The 18,094-nt window shown below is 40.8% G+C and overlaps 1 protein-coding gene across 4 annotated transcripts; it reads right to left on the bottom strand.

The window, feature by feature from the left end:
* Window positions 1-41: 41 nt before the first annotated feature.
* NMI (N-myc and STAT interactor) lies at window positions 42-10,636 on the bottom strand. Of its 4 annotated transcripts, XM_086750416.1 has the most exons (11): window positions 10,488-10,622; window positions 9,986-10,087; window positions 9,057-9,107; window positions 7,416-7,493; window positions 6,967-7,125; window positions 5,427-5,534; window positions 4,150-4,312; window positions 3,701-3,807; window positions 3,403-3,592; window positions 2,625-2,731; window positions 42-1,688 (listed from the first exon to the last, which is right to left on the bottom strand). In XM_086750416.1, exons 3-11 carry the CDS (start codon window positions 9,099-9,101, stop codon window positions 1,500-1,502), a joined length of 1,146 nt encoding a protein of 381 aa, XP_086606542.1. In that variant the 5' UTR covers window positions 9,102-9,107; window positions 9,986-10,087; window positions 10,488-10,622; the 3' UTR covers window positions 42-1,499. The 4 variants fall into 4 exon arrangements, with proteins under 4 accessions (XP_086606542.1, XP_086606541.1, XP_086606543.1 ...); XM_086750415.1 differs by lacking the exon at window positions 9,986-10,087 and having other exon boundaries at window positions 10,488-10,636; XM_086750417.1 differs by lacking the exon at window positions 9,986-10,087 and having other exon boundaries at window positions 9,003-9,107.
* Window positions 10,637-18,094: the final 7,458 nt, after the last annotated feature.

Genomic DNA, 18,094 nt, shown 5'->3' with positions numbered 1-18,094 from the left:
ACAAAAGTACGCAATCGCCATAAATACACCACTACTACTAGTTTAAAAAATTATTTAATAATAGTCAGGTAATCAATCTATGCTTTTGCAGGCACTAAACAGTAAGAGGTGCTACAGTCACATGTATCTCACCCAACAGTAAATTCAAAATCTACCGTGATGCTAGCAGCCTTCTCATTTCCAAAATTCAACCATATCTATTGCCTATTAACAGTTTCTCTAGAATAATAATACCTCAGGTATATTTGTAGTGCTCTTCTTGCACTCCTTTGGCGCATTGTCCTTTTTCTACGTACCATGATGTCAAATACTATGAAAATAAGTTATTTTCAACATTAGACCCATGCCAGATTTTTATTGACAAACCATTTCAGCCCCCAAGGGCAGCAAATAAAAAGGAGGACAGCAGAAAAGGAAAAAAACATTCCTCCATAGACAAGAAATCCTTCTCTGACTTTACACTTCTGTTTATTTCAAAGATCTTTTCAAATGACAACTGGAGGGATGAACTGGAAACAAAAGGGGGACTTTACACACTGAAAAAAAAATAATTTGCCCTAAACTCTATATGCCTTTTTGCAGCTGACTCCTCTCTCCATACCCTCCCAGAGCCAGCTGCCTGGCCAGGCCACACAACAAAGCAGATACCTCAGACACAGCGTTCACCATCAGACTGTTTTAGATAAAGAATCATCTCAATTCTCCACTGTAATATTTCAAAGTAAGCAAAAGCATGAACAAAAATGAGGAAAAATATAATTGTAGAAACAAATACTAACACTAAACAATAAACCAGGCTATTAACTTATCAGAAGCTCAGCAGAATTTATATCAGATCCTAGGAGAAGTGTTTTGACAGCTAAAAGCAGTGTAACTGCTACGGCATTTCTTATAACGCGCAATTTGACTAAACCTGTGGTGGTTTTGCATTCCCCCTTTTTCTACTTTAATTTTATCTCTAATTTGATAAGGCAGATTTTATGAAATTACAGGATAATTGCTTTCAGGTACTTGAGTTACAGTGGCACACAGCAACCTCAGCAGGACTGGAGTCCTGTCAGAGCTGCCTTCTGAAGCTGTGGCACTTCCAAAAAGCAGGTCTGCGAAGACGCTTTTGATTGGGATAATACGCAGCTTTTGTAACCAAAATGTAAGAAGGAATAGATTTATCCCACTTTGGGGTATGTAACCTATCTAAAATTTGCAAGACACAAAATCTGCAAATTTGCAGAAAGCAATCTTGGATTAAGTTTCAGGTGCTGGTAAAGGCTTTTTCTATGACTTCAGGCAGGAACGTCTGGAACACCAAGCAGTGCGTTTTACTGAATTTCTATGCAAAGTCTGTGCTGTTACACAAATCAGAAAGACAGGTCGTTCCTCTTTTTTCAAGTACAAATTTCAGAACATTGAAGTACAGTGTATACATAAATTCCCATGCCTCTGATGAAGCAAAAACTCAGAACTTCATGGGTTCAGTCCACAATTTCCTATACGGCATTCTAAGTGTCCTCCTCAAAGCAAACCCATGCTGCTGCTTTTGATACATATTTAATTTTCTCTATTTCTCCACCACTATTACTAGGCTTTTGAAAATGAATTTCAATCATGTCCTGTACGCTTTCTTCATCATCTTCCATCTCTTGAATTCCTTTCAACAGAATGGTCTTCTTAGAAATCCCATAATAGAGCTATTGAGGAAAGAAAAACAAACACGTATTACACATCAGCTGTTGCATATACATCTAAAGAAACTGTCAGATATGGGAAATAAACATATCCTTGATCAGATATGGCGAGGATCTTTGATTATATTTGAAGATTTTAGACAGTATGGTATATTTCTGTCACTGAAAGGAGTTCTGAACTCTATCATACATGAAGTTTGACAGGGAATGCACCTAGCCTCCTTAACTGGTGTGTCCTACACACACACTGGATTTGGGGATCTCTGATGACTCTAGACAGCATGACACCATAAAAATCCATGCGAATACATGATACACACCTGCAAAGAATGCTGCTGTATCTCATAAACACACTCTAATCAATGCTTTAATTATAAAGGCCTGATTATATACACAATACTGACTTGATTACAATCTATTCATACAAAGTAAAAAGACAATTTCAGTGAGAATACGATGAGCAAGCAGACTAGTGTTACAAGAAAAGAAGTTATTATTTGGGTTGAATAAATGAATGAAAAAAATGAATGAGCAAATGTTTCACAGAACAAGGGTCTCTGCTGAGACTATCAACAAGGCCTCTCATTAGGGATGAATATGACAGTGCTTTGTGCCTCGGAAAAACATTGTTGTGTCTACAATTAACCCACTTCAGTTCACAAACAATTCCGTTTCTGCCTCCTGTCTAGCACAGACATTATGGTAAGTAATGATTTAATTCGGTCAAGGGAAGACACACACACACTTTGAAAATAAATTACAGCTTTCACACTGCAAAACGTAAGGTTATCAGCAGAGCAGCATATTGCAGACACACTCACTATTAAGTTTCACACCATAAAAGCTTTTGTGGTCCTCAGAACTGAAAATCTAGCCCGTATCACATATTTCCCACATATCTGTTCTGTTTAGGGGTTAGCTTGGACTAGATTCTTTTACCTGAAACTTCTCCAAGTGTGCGTCAGTGTCTGCGGACACAGAAAGCCTATAGAACCTTCCATTTACAAAGAAAGGATATTTGGTACTTTTCATAAAGCCTCTAGCTGCTGTAATGGAGAATGAGAAAAAAGAGGAGTAAGAGTAATATAATCAAGCATGCATTTTTGTAAGCATAACAAAGAACAAACTAATCTTTTTTACATGGATTTAGAAACTAATATATGATAGCACACTTACAGATTCTTCATACACATTTTGAAAAAAGTTGACTTGGCATTTCCAAAAAAGCAAAATCATTAAATACTCATAAAAGCTTCTGAAATAAATCTAAACCAGCTGCTTTAAATGGATATGGCTCCACTGATCTTCATGGAATTTCATACAGTTGGGCAATCTGAATGCCTGTCTAACTTCATTGTCATGAAACAAGAGCTAAAATCGAACACATTTTCCTAATAAAAAATTTTCTTTTTGCAATGTAAGTGTCTAGGAATGCAAAGAAAAAATAGGTTTTTGACAAAGAAAGAAATAAAGCTCACAAACTGTGTATCAGGTCATGTTTGATCAGAAAGGAATATGATAAAATATTGCTTTATTTACAGATGTGTGGGTGAACCCACATCTTTTCCTGATCTACTTAACTCTCCGTGGGAAGAATTTGCTACATTGGGTGGTGAAGTTAACCCAGAATGTAATATGGAATGGAATGGAATGGAATGGAATGCAGAACAGACAATGCAGCCTGTACATCTAGGTAACAAAATCTTACACACTATACCTCCAGGTCTGAGGAATGTAATAACAGCTGTTCTAGACTGGTTGTCATAGTCAACATTTTCCACTTCTCCTCCTCCATGTTCAGATTTGTAGAAATTCAGCTCCAGTTTGTCTCTCATCCACTCCTGAGGAATGTATAGCTCAGGTATTTCTGAAACATTGATCTTCTTTCCAGAAATAGTGACATGGAGCTAAAAAAAATATTTTTTTTGTGCACTTTGTGACTGAAAACACCAAAATAAACCCCTGAACTTAAAGCTTTATAAGTACTACAAGTTCATATCTTTATAGTTTCATACCTCAAATTTGATTCCCATTTCAAGTGTAAAAGGCTTCACTGTCACATCTGCTGTTTTGTTGTCCAGGTTCACAGTATGCTTACCCATTTTCATCAGTCTCTGGGCAACTAAGGAAAATCACAGGTTTTGAGATGTGAAAAGCCTTGTTTAATCATTATCAAAACAAAACTATTCCCCAGTCTTTTCGGCAAAATCTCGTTTTGTATCAGTAAAGGAGAAATAAATAACAGATAGGCAACCAGCAGAAATCTGGTAATTTCAACAAAAACACGCAGAGTGCTAGCAAGAATTTTTTTCTACTGATTGGTATCATAACAGTGAGATGTTCTCTGTGTATTCTTTCTTTGGTGTTGTTGATTTTTTTTTCAAAAATGTTTATATAAGTCTTTTCCCTTTGGCAATGAAATACATCAGAGACATTAGTTTTATAGTTAAAATATGCATCATACCTTCTTCATCTTCGAAAGTAAGCAGCGCCTGGTTTTTATTCAGTCTGAATGGCATTTTCGTAGTTACACCAAAAACACAGTAAGTATTCATGTCTGGATAATCGTAAGTCCTGTCTTCCATGTGAGTGAACTTCAGTTTCATTTCTGCCACCTTTTTTTTAATCTAATATTTTAGAATCAAGATAGGAAAAAAAAAAACATTTCTGTAATTTATTGCAGAACAAAAAAAAATGAACAGCAGTCTTTCCTTGACATACTACATATATTTTGGTTTTTTAATGTTTAACACTCAAGCAGATTGAAGTAATGCTGATAAAACAGGTATAAGTCTTCTAACTAAATTGACTAGTTGTACTTATCTATTTCTGGGATTTCTGTCAATGAGGTGGGTTGTTTTTGTTTTTTTTTTCTCCTTGACCAACTTTGAACTTAAACTTGACCTTATACAGTAAAAATTCAGTTGAAGTCCACAGGGATTTCAACCTCCAGAAGCAGAATACTTTTGGTATTTAAAATTTTCTAGAATGCAAATATCAGAGTAATTTGTGTTGCCATTTGTTTTTGCCTAACTGCATCCCTTACAGCAATGGGAAGTCTGCTAATAAACAGCCTTCTATGTTGCCGTCTTAGTGAAACAGGTAAGAATATCCAAGTATTTCATAACCAGAATAGATTAAAACTGTTCAGGAAAATATTGGTTAGGAAAGGCTGCTTTAATAGACTTGAGGGAGTTTCAGATAACTCTTTTTTCCCCTTTACGTAACTATTTCCAAATAAAACCCTGTGTAGAAGAAAAATAACCAGAGTAACTAAAGCATTCCTGCCACTCATCGTCAAAACTGGCATCTTATCTATGAGGCAGCTTTCTTTCCGTTCCCTCTACTGCCAACGGAAAGACAGACCCTCTTCCTGAAGATAATTCAGACACTGGGTGCAGGCCGCCGCTCACACTGAACCTCTTCCTAGAGGTAATATAAAATGAGAGTATGAAAATTACTAATGCTATATATATTTTTTATTCTAGTGTCTTCCATTTAATAATTTTCTGCTTGTCTTCATTCATCTCGTGTTTGCAATATCTCACGTACTTGTTTTGTTTCCATATCCTTAGCCTGCTTGACATTATCTTGCCAGGTAAAATAAGAAAATAAAACTTCAAGCAATATTTTATATGGAAATCAGTAGAGGTTCAAATGCTGAACAATTGGCCCCAATGGTCTAGAATTGACAAAATGTGCTCTTCCGAAAGACAAATTGTAAAATATGTCAAACTTTACCCGACCATCCTGCGAAAGCCCTGAACTGCATTCTGCAAGGTCTTCTTTGAGCTTTTTAATCTCTCTCTGCAGCTCAGCAGTTTCTTTGTTTAGTCGACACAGTTCTCTCTACAGCCCAAAAAGTATTACAGGGACAATTAAACACACAGAAGACAAAAATGTATTTCAGCAAATCTGTAGACATTAGAAACTGTTTCAACTTTTAATTATTCTACATCCCAGCCATGCACAATACATTTTTTGCATAGCTTTAACTAGCCACAGGGTAAATTTGCTCACCAAGGAGCAGTTTCAAAGTAAATTACAGTAAGAGGGTTTTTGAAATGAGGCATTAGTGTTTCCAAGCACCTACAGTGTGCCATAAATTGCGCAGCACTTTCCATAGTTATGTATATGCAAGGTCAGAGCCTATGTCAACACATGAACATTTTATTTTTTCGTGCCATGTGTGACTTTTAGTAACTGTTGCTCCCTTTTCTGAAAAGTTTACCAGGTGAGGACCGTTTCTGACACACTCCTGCTCTTCCCTCTTTATACTTCTTCAGCAGGGAAGAGGGAACATCTCTTCTACCTCCTATCTGCTACATATTTCCTCCACACCAGTGAATCCTGAATGGACATAAAGCCCGTGTAACTAAATCCAGTATTTCCTGGACAGGGAACACAACAGAATGAGGAAGAAACACAACAGCTCCAGTCATACACAATTAGAAGATGGCTCCTTTAAAATCATTAACCACTTGAGACATTTAGACCAGTTCCCATCAGGCAAAGACAATGTAAAACAAAAGCCAGATGATGATAATGACCTGTTCTGGCTATAAAATCCAAACATTTATGATTGAAGACTCAAAACTCGCTTTCAGAAAATCTCATGCCAACCTGAATGTACTGAAATTATTAATTATATTTTAATAGCTTGTAATATTGAAGCCATAATTCCTCATCGTTGATTTACAGGCCAAACAAAACTTCACTGAAACCACCTCCTTGATGGCCTACAGAAACTTATCCTATTACTGTGCCAACAACTGATGCACTGAGGTAATGAACCAATTCCTTCCAGAATCAACTAGTTCTAGAAAGAAAAGCCCTCTTCAAAGAGGTTCTGGCTCTTGCCCACCTCACTGTCACTTATGAAATGCTAATCCCTTGGGTGCTGTAACGTCTTATAAGACCGGCTGGGAGTTGACAAAGCAGTGGAATCAACCCATTCCATTTTATCCGCGTCGCACAAAACTGAAACTCATCTGTTAGTGGAGAATCTTGGAAGAGGAAGACTGGTTTTGTTGGTCTTCATCTTCTATACAAAATAGGTCTCAGTTTTGCCGTCACTCTTCCAACATTACCATAAGACTTATTTTATTGCACTGGCTCTTAATCTGCCACTGAGAAACTATGTGTAGCGCATTCCAGTCATACAGTCTGCAAATCGGTAAAGCCTTTTAAATTGAAAAGGAAATATTGCTTATTTTCTCTAATCAACATCTCCTTCACAACTCCCCAGATATTAACAGCTACGAGTAAGCCATCTCCATACCTCATAGGTCTCTCTAGAGATAATAATGTCCCCATGCTGTTTCTCTTGAAACGCCTTTAGCTTTATCAGCTCCTCCTCTGCTTTAGTACACTCTTCATCAGCATTCAATTTACAGAGAAGAAGGTCAGCTTGTGCTTTTTCAGCTTGTTCAACTCTTTCCTGGACAGCAAAAAGAAAAGGACTTTTTTTTTCCTGCACGGGAACAAACAAAACCTAAGTAAGCCCCTTATATTTATTTATTTATAACACTTTGGATAAATATTTCTCTTAGACTTACAAGTGTAGCTACCACTGAGAGCAACACAAGCATGTACCACTGAAGAACAGAGAGCAAGTTAGACAAACATTTTAGAATTGGGGGAGTTGATTTGGTTTTAGAAGGATGGACTAAAGGTCTTCAAGTATCCTTCAGCTAATTTCCACGATTCTATGTGCTTTATAGCAGTTACCTTCCATTTACTCAGTTCTTCTTTAAGTACTTCCATCTCGTCTTTTGATGTGTCAGAAGAGTGAGGGGTTGCCATATCCTGGAGAGAAAAGAAGAGGCACGCACAGGTTTTCCCCTCCACTAGTCAATAACTGAGAGACACCAAACAATGCAAATGAGTCTTCCAAATAAAAAAATAAACCCTCTGCAGCTGGATGAACCATTTTGCCATGATAGTTTTCAATGTACGTCCATTAATCAAAGTCCAATGTATTCTGCCTGTGTGCCCATTTGCTGTTTTTCTCCAGTTATGCAGGCAAGATAAGTGGTGAGTCAAACATTTTGAGAGAGCAATTATATTTCATAATTGAATCTTCCTAGAACCTGACAAAGGATAGCATATACCACATAATTTTTAAAAAAATAATTCAGACACTTAGACCAAATCATTGAACTCTTTTAACGGCTGGACAGGACAAAAATCTAAGAAAATAGATCCTGTTCAGTAATCACTATTTGCTAACTATCCAACTAAAAATATTAACAGGCTAATATTTTGATAAATAATAAAAGCAAGTTGTCTTTATGTTCTTCCACAGGGAACTAAGCCCCTCAAACCCACAGATGTTTATCTACATACTTTCTCAGCAGCTCTCTAAGAGAATATTTAAAGAATATACAGGCCTAATGAGAAAAAAAATTCAAAATGAGATGCTCCCAAGCGCAGGGCGATTGGACAATAAAAGGTAATATTGAGCAGGACGAAGGTGATAAAAGAAGCATTTCAGGTTTTAAGTACTTCAGGGCAGAAGTTCAGAAGCACAGGAAAACTACAACTGGATAAAGCCCAAGAAGAGAGAAAATCTTCTCTGTTCTGTTTTGTTTCTATGGCTGCAATATTCTGGAGAAAATTAAAAAAAAATCCAAAGAGATCTGTTGAAACAATCCCTCCCTTTTACAAGATTACATAAAACTTGAACGTGAACCATGAAATTTAGGCATGGAAAAGGTCTAAATTAGATAATCTTGCCAATTCTTTTGGTAATGCTGGGTATTTCCTTAAAACAATAAAATATAAAACATTTTTTTCCACTACTTTGTCCAGTTTCAAATGCCTATTAAGCAATAGGGAAATCCCCATCTGTGTATAACTTAAAAGCGGAAAAAAAATTCCTTCGCTCAAGGGATTGAGTGCAGGAAAGCAGAAAGATGCACGTGCCACAGCTGGAAGCTGACAAGAAAGAACGTCTGCTTTTTACTGAAAAATGGTCTCAAACAACAGCTTTCAACCTGAAAGAAAGAGAAAAAACAACGCGGAAAACACAAATACCAGGGAAAGTCCCATCCAAACTACTTGCTGCACTTCAAGAATAGAATCAAGGGAGGCGCCAGGAAAAAGGAAATTCCCGTAAGAAACCTCCACAGAGACAGATGAGTAAGCGAGGTAGGACAGGAAAATTCTAACAGAATCTGTAATGCAGACACTTTGGAATGGGACTCTCCCTGAGGAAACAGGAGGCGGGAATGAGGAATATCCCGAGTATTAAAGGATGGAAGAAGGTGAGACAAGAAGTTTCAGAAGCACTGTCCTAGCAGTCCTAGCACAAACCTTCATTCAGAGACACGGATTTTTTTTCCAGGCAGCGCATCAGGAAATACTTACAAAACCATTATCTTTTAAAGGTAGTGGGAGACTTGTTAAATCCATTGAAACCTGACGGAACAGGAAAAAAAAAATTACAACATTGTGTGTTTCGGCTTTTTTCTTTTTTCAGCAGGATACCAGAATGGAATACCACAAGCTGTGTTGGGCTAAAACAGTTTTTAAATGTAAATCTTGGATCATTTTATAGACAAAAGTGATATATATTGGATATCTGAAGACTCCTTCAGCATAAAAGCCAGAGACATATGTGAAGAATTCTGCCCTGCACAACTTAATTTTTCAATCCTGAAACTTACGTACTTACCTTTACACTACTTTTGTACCGTCACACACGTGCAATAGGACAAGGGGTAATGGTTTTAAACTAAAAGAGGGCAGATTTATATTAGGCATAAAGAATAATTTTTTTACGCTGGGGGTGGTGAAACACTGGAACAGTTGCCCAGAAAGGGGGCGGATGCCCCATCCCTGGAAACATTCCAGCCCAGGTTGGCCGGGGCTGTGAGCAACCTGATCCGGTTGGAGATGTCCCTGCTCCTTGCAGGGGACTTGGACTGGATGACCCTTGAAGGTCCCTTCCCACCCAAACCATTCAGGGATTCTATGATTCTATGCTTAACATCCTGTGCTTAAGACATACAACCCTTAAACTTGCTAACACAAGTGAAAACATTACCTTTGCACAGTGGCTAACGGAAAATCTGGAATCTGCTGCCACAACATTTTGAGGAGGCAGATAAAAAGGAATTTAGACAAGTTCATGGGCCACTGATCCACAAACATGCTAAGGAGCAAAGATTCCCAAGCAAATCTACGGATGCTGAGGCTTCGCACCCCGGGTTAGATACTCTCTAAGGAGGGTCGTCCAACAACAGTCAAGACCTGAGCAGCGTCCTCACCCGGCTGGATATTCCTGACGCTGTCACCTGGAAATTCCAAGCTTGGTTTTTACCCAACACCACCGTACCTGCTGCAGTCAACAAGGCGGCTTGACACTGAGTCCGTCTTCAGTTAATGATCCAGGAATCCTACGTGACCAAAATTTACTGACTTATGTCCCGATTTAGGAAAGTGGAAGTAGCATAATGAAAAGTGTCTTTGTTCAGCTTCTCCACCAGACAGCCCAGCCTCGCCTGCTCTGCTATGCTTTCTCCTGTGGTCTGGGGGACCGACATCGCGGCCTGGGGCCGCGCTCGAAGCTCCGGCAGCCCGACCGCCCTGGCTCGCCCCTCACCTCCCCGGATGAGCCCAGGGACCGCGTCCCAGCCCCGCTCTCCTTCTGCGGGGACCCCGCTCCCTCCCCGGGGCCTTGCGGAAAGGGCCGCACCGGCCCGAAGGCCGCGAAGAGCCCGCAGCCCCGCGACGAAGGGCACCGACGGCGGCCTCCCCGGGACGAGGAGGCGAACCCCCGGGGCTCACACAACTTACAGCCGGAAAAAGCTGCGGGGCGGAGGCGTCTGCGGGGTGGCGGCCGCGGGCGGCAGCCGGTGGCGCCGCGCCCCGCGCAGTCCCCTCAGGGTGACAGGTCCGGTCTCGGCTGGGAGCCGGGCTCCCCTCAACCCCTCCGCTCCCCGCCGAGTCACCTCCCCGGAGCCGGCCCGCTTTCGGTTTCGCTTTCCCGCGGGCGGAGGAAGGGCTGGTGCTCGCCCACCCCCGCGTTCTCCCCGCACACCTCTGCCCCGGCCCTGTCACACTTACGGGGCCGGGGCGGTGGGATGCCCGGCCCCGGCTCCCCGCGGGCGACGGCTGCTCCTCTTCCTTAAAATGGAGGAAGGGCAGCGCGGCCGGAGCTCCCCGCCGGCGGCCTCCCGCCACCCCCCGAGGGGCACTGAACCGGGCGGCGGGGTCGCGGGTAACGGGGCCTCGGCTGCGGAGCCGCCGGTGAACAGCCCGTGGGCAGCGGCCGCATGTAGCGTCCTATGGAAAATGGGGAAAATCCCAGAAAAGAGAGGGAGCGGGTGGGCTGGGACAGGGCCGCTCCTCGCTGCGCCTTCAGGGAGGGCACGGAGCCGTCAAGTCGGCCATCGGCTCCCGTCCCGTCTCTTAACTGGGCTGGAAGCCTCTGGTTTGGCCTCTGGATTTCTCCCTAAGGTGAAGTCACTAAGACTTGGCGTCCTCAAGCTAATTCTGGTTATTTTATTTATTTGCTTGTTTTAAACCACATTCTCGCTGGATTATGTGTTTGTATTATGAGGAGTAGGGCTTCCTTCTTTGCCAGGCTGCGGCAAAAGGCATAGAACGTTCAGTGGCAGAAAGACCCTTTGCTGATGGAGATGCTGTATTAAAACAAAAATAATTTTGTAGCATCATGGAATCACAGAATCACAGGCTGGTTGTGGTTGGAAGGAACCGTGAAGCCCATCCTGTTCCACCCCCCTGCAAGGAGCAGGGACCCCTTCCACCAGCCCAGGGCGCTCACAGCCCGGCCAGCCCGGCCTCGGGCACTGCTGGTGGGACACACCTCGCCGTGCAGACTATGTTGCTCGGGCAGACTGGGCCTCTGGTGACAGGAGCTGTCAGGTGGCAGGTACAAAGTGTGTCGTGCTTAAGCACGAGTGAGTGAAAGAAAAGAGGCAAACGTCTTCCACCGATAGCTCTTGGGCTCAGGAGCAGACAGCGCATCCAAGATCGGAGCCAAGCAGTGGGACACAGCTCATTGAATTCAAGACTTACTATCTATTTAGATCCTCATAATAGATGCATTGCAGTCATGAACAAAATTTGGGCAATGTCTATCCTAGGCCAAGAAGAAAAAAAAGAAAGCTTTCAGGTTTCCTTTAAAGCTAAGCTGACTAATTTTTCAAATGTTACCCTCAAAATTGCAAACAGACTCATCGTACTTATTGGCCACAGTATTTTGTATGGTTAGCAGCCAGTCAGCACTGACTGTTAAAGAAATTAATCCTCAAAAATTCAAAATATGCCAAATAGCCGGAGAAAGAGTGGAAGCTGACTTTGTCACTTAGCAGACGTGGACTTCTGCTTTCAGGTCAAAGCAAGAGGAGCTGCGTAGCAGCGAAGCACTGCAGTGGGACTGGTCGGGCTCTGCGTGCACGCTTGAGGAGGCCTGCGCAAGAGCAGCCGGATCAAGGTTTTCAGATTTTTTGCTTTCATTTGCTATACAAAGGGAGTCTTGGATTGCACCCTGCTTGGATAGCAATCACCTTGTGCCACTGAATTCAGTGGGAGTTGTACCTGTGGGGTAATTATTACAGCAGTTTCAAATGTTCTTATCTGTTTTGTAAGATAAGTGGGCGAAACTATGACTCGGTGTTAGAGATTTTTTTATTATTATTTTCTGCCTTGACAATGGATAACTATGTTTACTATTGCTTTATAAACACAAAGTTGGTTACTAATGAGATGAGTAAAAGGGAGAGGTTTAGCTGGGGTAGCCAGGGAGGAGGAGGTGATTATGTTATGACCTAAGTACATCAGATTTCAGATTTAAATGTCAGAGTGGCCGGCTATTCTCCAATAACTATGGTCATGTTGGGAAGTCACTGCTGATCTGAAAGAGCCTTCTCTAAACTCCAGGGAACGCAGCAACGCCAATCTGTTTACATGGCCTGCTTTGGGATTTGAGCTGAACACTGTGCTTGTGTTTGTTTGGTGAAGGAAATTTATTAGAGATACAGAACTGGGCCAAGTTCCTTAAGTGAAATGGAACTGACTTGGAGTTGATACGTTAATTGATTTCTATGTGTTGTGAATGTATAGCGTTAACCGTATACGAATCCAAATAAGGGGAAAAGCATTGATTTGATAACTTTGAAGAGCCTAGCTAAAGGAGAAAATCAAGGAGTAGAATATAGCATAGAGTACAAGAAGCTTTAAAACTCTCAGGATTTCTTTGAGCCGTCTGCATTGATATCAAACTTGTTCTTCAGGAGTCTGAAAAAAACTCTTGATGAACCTAGAAATCTGAACTGGAAACCTCAAAAGAAAATCATGACCCTTCTGGCAGCGTAGGATTAGGAAATACTCCGAGGAAGCTGGAAGAAGGTTTACAGCCATAAGCTTACCTTTTATTGCTACCAAAACAATTTCACCGTACCTCAGGTTCTGGATGGTAACTGTGAAGAACCTCATGGCGTTACCTTCAGAGGGAGAGTATTTTGGTTGTTTTAAATTTAGAACAGATCCAAAGACAGAAGTAAATTGAATTTAGGTGCTAGATCGTAACTGTCATAGTGAAAACCCTGCTCAGTGCCCGTCTGATCCTTGAGGTACCCCAGCTGCAAAGGAGCTTTGTTCTCCAGACAGGTCTGGTAGCATCTTAACGTTGGCAGTTCTGAGTGCTTTAGCTTGATAATGCTTAGGAGCCACATTCAGCCCCTGAGGTGTTCTGAGCATGTATGGGACTTTCACACTCCAAGAGAATCCTGTTCCGCGGCTGTCCAGTTTACTTTGTGCTTTCTGTCAAAACCTGGCCGACAGAGGCTCGTGATGCCTTCCCTGCTTGTCATCCAGATTTGCAGAGCCTGGAAAATGGTGCATTCTTGTGTAGATTATTAGTGCCTGGGAAAAAGGAAATGAAATTTTAGGTTCTTCTTTAAGGACCTGCTCATGTATTCAGTGCACACATTATCACACAAATACATTCCGTAATAAGTAGGGTACAGTCACGATTCCTGTTTATCAATGCTTTTTGTCCTGTGTTCTTTGAGAAGTTTTTACACATTCTAAGAGAGAGAACAGGGATCCCATGTTCCAAAGCAACCAGTATTGTGTGGTCAGAGCACTGGTCCACCAACTGGGAAAAAAGGGTTTGACCTGTCTTCAGTGAACCCAGGTGTCCCAATCCTTTGCACCTTATCCAGCAGCTAGCCTACCTCAAGGGAACGATGATGATTTCTGTACCACCGCCCAGCCTTAATGATCCATACTCAGTTATTGGAGAGAAAAAAAAATAAAACAACAAACAAACGAAAAACCAAACCCCAGGAAAACAGAAATTTTGTCTTTCTATCCTTGGTGCAATGCCAGGCCCTGCAGAGAAGCAGGTCTGAATCTTAACATTTACTGTATTCTTAGTAACTGTAGGTGATATAAAATGGTGATAAAATAGAGGGAGATAAATTCAGATTAGATATTAGGAAAAAATGTTTTACCCTGAGGGTGGTGGAGCACTGTCCCAGGTTGCCCAGAGAGGCGGTGGATGCCCCATCCCTGGAAACATTCCAGGCCAGGTTGGCCGGGGCTCTGAGCAACCTGATCCGGTTGGAGATGTCCCTGCTCCTTGCAGGGGGGTTGGGCTGGATGGCCTTTGAAGGTCCCTTCAACCCAAACCATTCTATGATTCTATGATACCTTATGCAGTGCGCAGACTTCTAAGCATCAGGGAAAATCACCATGATGATAGTTCTGGATCTCACTGCTGAGATACCAAAGTCTGTAGTTCATCAAACTTTGATGTCAAAGACACATGAAAAACACATGGATGGTGGTGTCTCTAAAAAACCTGTCCTATTTACCCTTAATTCCCCTGTTTCTCTTGTATCCTGAGTGTTTGTGCAGCCACGTGGCAACCTAGACTGGGAAATGAACCAGCTTAAAAACCAACCCTTCAGGGTTGCAAGCTGGCATTAGTGGCTCAATTCTCCAATCCAGTTCATCCCGTGGTCAAAAACCAGTGTGCCGTTCCAGGAGGGGGTCAGTAGGCTCGGCAGGGGTGAATAACAACTTATTTTGGTGGTGCTGCCAGCGTAACACGGCTTAAAGCACTCCTCAAAATACAGCCTCAGTGTCTGACGTGGGACAGGGAGGCTGTCTCAGTGCCGTAGAGGAGGCTCCAGATTTTGTTTTGAGGGGCTTACATTTTAGGCATCACAAAACATAGGCCTTTTTTCAGTCTTTTTTTTCTTTCTAGGAAGGCAAGAGAGAAAAATATACCTGATAATGAACATCCAGCGCCTTTAGATGTCAAATGTAAGAGTCTTAGAAATGTACAAGTGCGTTTTCAATACACGCAGAATTCGGAAATAAATCCTCTGTACCAATCTCCATGTTTTACAGGAAGGGGCCTGAAATGCGTCCAGCAAGACTTGGGAATGTTTCAGCTTCCCTGGGATGTGTGTCCCAGAACACAGGGCTATGAGGCAATGCAGCGGTTTGGTAAATAGTCCCAGCACGACCGCTAGAAAGCGAACAATGAAGCAGCCATCATCGAAGATGCGCGTTGTTAGGCTTGAATCCCATTCCAGCTCTTTGGCTATAAATCACCGCGTGTGCATGAAATCCTTCTTTCAAATAGCGCTGTGAGTGTTTCCGTGAGGATGTGGGGTTTCTGTAGGCAGAATGAATTCCAGCGTGCAGGCCGTTTTACGCTGAGAAGGCGTAAATGAGAAGGGAGAGTAGGAGAGGGGGTAGAGATGTACCTGTCAATAGTATGAGCCTATGCTTTTATTTTATTTGATGAATGAATAGAGATTGATTGTTTATATTCCTTAGGAATACAAAACATTGCCTCTGAAAATCCCAGGTGCGTCCCTGACACAGCACGGACTGTAACAGAAAGCAAGATGTTTCTTTGGTCTGCCTCTGGCCCAACGACAGGTTCTGAAATCCCCCCTGTGAAAAAAAAAAAAAAAAGATCTTTTCTGTTTCTTGCCAAACTTTGCAGTCAGCAGGATTTCTGAAAGGATACTCTATCGAGGTGATCTTTTGGGGAATGTTTAGATAAGTGCCTTCGTCTCTGGAAATGCTTTTTGAAAGAGATTGTGAGGTTTCTCTCCCTTTTTATGAATGTAAAAAAAAAACTAATTCCTACCATGCTTCATGAAAAAAACACTTATCGAGTAAAGCAAATATGGTCCTGTCTTAAATAAAAAGCCGTGATACAGCTGAGATCAATTAAAAAGTAAATACCTGTACGTTAAAACGTGAAAATTGTTATGTAGAGGGTATCTCTGGAAGGAAAGTAATCCCAGGATTGGATAGCTTTGGCCGTGACGTATTCCTGACAAACCCAGACCTCCGAATGGTGAAGGAAGGTCACTTTGCCCAAAAACCTGTTAATGAGAAGTGAATGTGTTAGGTTTAGTTTATTAGCACCTCTGCTTTGATCCATTCATCTCAATCCCCACTTCAGACAAACCCTAGGATTTGATAAATTATATCCCGATATTCCAAGTCTTGTCTTCTGGGAGCTTTAGCAAACCTAACCTAACTGGGAAAATTGAGTCAGTAACAATGAAAAGCTCACATTTTTAGAGAAGGCAGCTTCTCCTTCCAACTCCTGCCTCCATCCTTAAGTCTTTTGGCAGAGCCCAAGTTGCAGAATGCTGAATAGACTGCCTGCAGATATTTGCATGCAATTCATTTTCCTTTACTCTTTTTTTTTTTATTGAAAGGTCCAATGTGAAGCCAAGGATTGACTAATGACTGTCTCTTATTCTTCGGTGGAAATCCCACTTCCTTCTCCACAGATATCTCCACAGACAGGCCCTTCAGGGTACATATATGAAATCTCATGGGTTGTGGATTTTTCTTTTTCTTTTTCTTTTTCTTTTTCTTTTTCTTTTTCTTTTTCTTTATCTTTTTCTTTATCTTTATCTTTATCTTTTTCTTTTTTTTTTCTTTTTCTTTTTCTTTTTCTTTTTCTTTTTATTTTTATTTTTATTTTTTCCTTTTTCTTTTTCTTTTTCTTTTTTCTTTTTCTTTTTCTTTTTCTTTTTCTTTTTCTTTTTCTTTTTCTTTTTCCTTTTCTTTTTCTTTTTCTTTTTCTTTTTCTTTTTCTTTTTTTTCTTTTCCTTTTCCTTTTCCTTTTTCTTCTTCTGCTTAGATCTGACAAGTCACCACTGTTACATGTTAAATCAACGTTCAAAATGTCTAGTGTGATGTCACTCACAGCTGAAGACAGCCTTAGAATAAAGTGTGTGAATTTGTATTTTTATTATTTCACCACATAAAACTCACTAACTCTTCTAGGGAGGAGAAAACTTTTCATAAATGTGGGTAAAAACCAGTTCTGACAAGAAAGAAAATACATTGAAGGAGCTCAAGTATTTGTTTCAACTCTTTCAAAAGGAAACTATTTGACTTTTCATTTCAGACAATTTTGGAACATAGCTATACTTCAAAATTATATTTTTTTTAAATTCGAAATTAAAATCAAGTACTTTAAATCAAACAAAATAAAAAACTTGATTCAAAATCAGTGTGTTTCACTAAAAAATTCACTTTATATTTTGAAATAACAGACAACTCTATTCCTTTCTATCTTCTTTGTTTTTGGCCAGGAAATAGAAAATCCGTGGTTTTATTTCTTTCCTTGGATCTCTGCACAAGCGTTTCGCAGTAATTACCTTTCCCAGTATGAGCGTGCGGGCAGTGAGTCTTGCATCAAAGCACAGGACATCCAACATGCAGTAAAGTTTTGGTAAGGTTTGTATCATCCTAGCTTTTGGGGAAAGATGATTCATTCCACTCTACAGTTTCATAGCGGTGCTCTGAATCTGGGATATCGATTTTTTTTTTTTTATTTGATGCAGCTGTTAATATTCAGAGAGCATACAGTTTCTGGAATGACAGGCAGCAGTCCTGCGTACGCTGCCAGCTTGATAGCTTTTGAAATACTCTGCTAAAGTTGGGTTGGGATTCCTGTAAGATATTTGGAGCTGTTCTGCAAAAAATTGAGTGTCGAAACCCACACATATTCCCCCTGCCTGGAAGCACATACATGAAAAAAAAAGAGGAATTGAGTAAACAAAAATTAGCCTAATATTCATTGGGGTAACCCGTTGTGGCAATGCTATCAAGGACAGTCTTTGATTTTTTTTTTAATTTTTTTTTTTTTTGCAGCCTGAATTCATATACTTCACAATACTGAATTCTGGTATTTAGTTTTTCTAAAATTGTATACTCTTGTATAGACATCTTTAAGTGTAGAAATTCGTATGCCAATAAGACACTTTCTGTAGCACTATTTAAAGACTCCTTACACTGAGAAAATAAATCTTTCTGACTCATTTGTTTGTTACATCTGCAAGAATTCCCTTTTTACCTTTTCAAGTGGCAAGAAATTCTAATTT

The sequence above is a fragment of the Chlamydotis macqueenii genome, chromosome 6, assembly GCF_036417535.1.
Source record: "Chlamydotis macqueenii isolate bChlMac1 chromosome 6, bChlMac1.mat, whole genome shotgun sequence".
In the NCBI taxonomy this organism is placed as follows: domain Eukaryota; kingdom Metazoa; phylum Chordata; class Aves; order Otidiformes; family Otididae; genus Chlamydotis; species Chlamydotis macqueenii.
This window is presented reverse-complemented; position numbering and strand designations above follow the sequence as displayed.

Coding starts and splice junctions, on each gene's coding strand:
- NMI (XM_086750415.1), bottom strand. CDS start 9,101: ATGGATTTAACAAGTCTCCCACTACCTTTAAAAGATAATGGTTTT. Junction 7,494..9,056: donor CTTTAAAAGATAATGGTTTT/GTAAGTATTTCC, acceptor TTTTCTCTCCAG/GATATGGCAACCCCTCACTC. Junction 7,126..7,415: donor AAGAACTGAGTAAATGGAAG/GTAACTGCTATA, acceptor TTTGCTGTCCAG/GAAAGAGTTGAACAAGCTGA.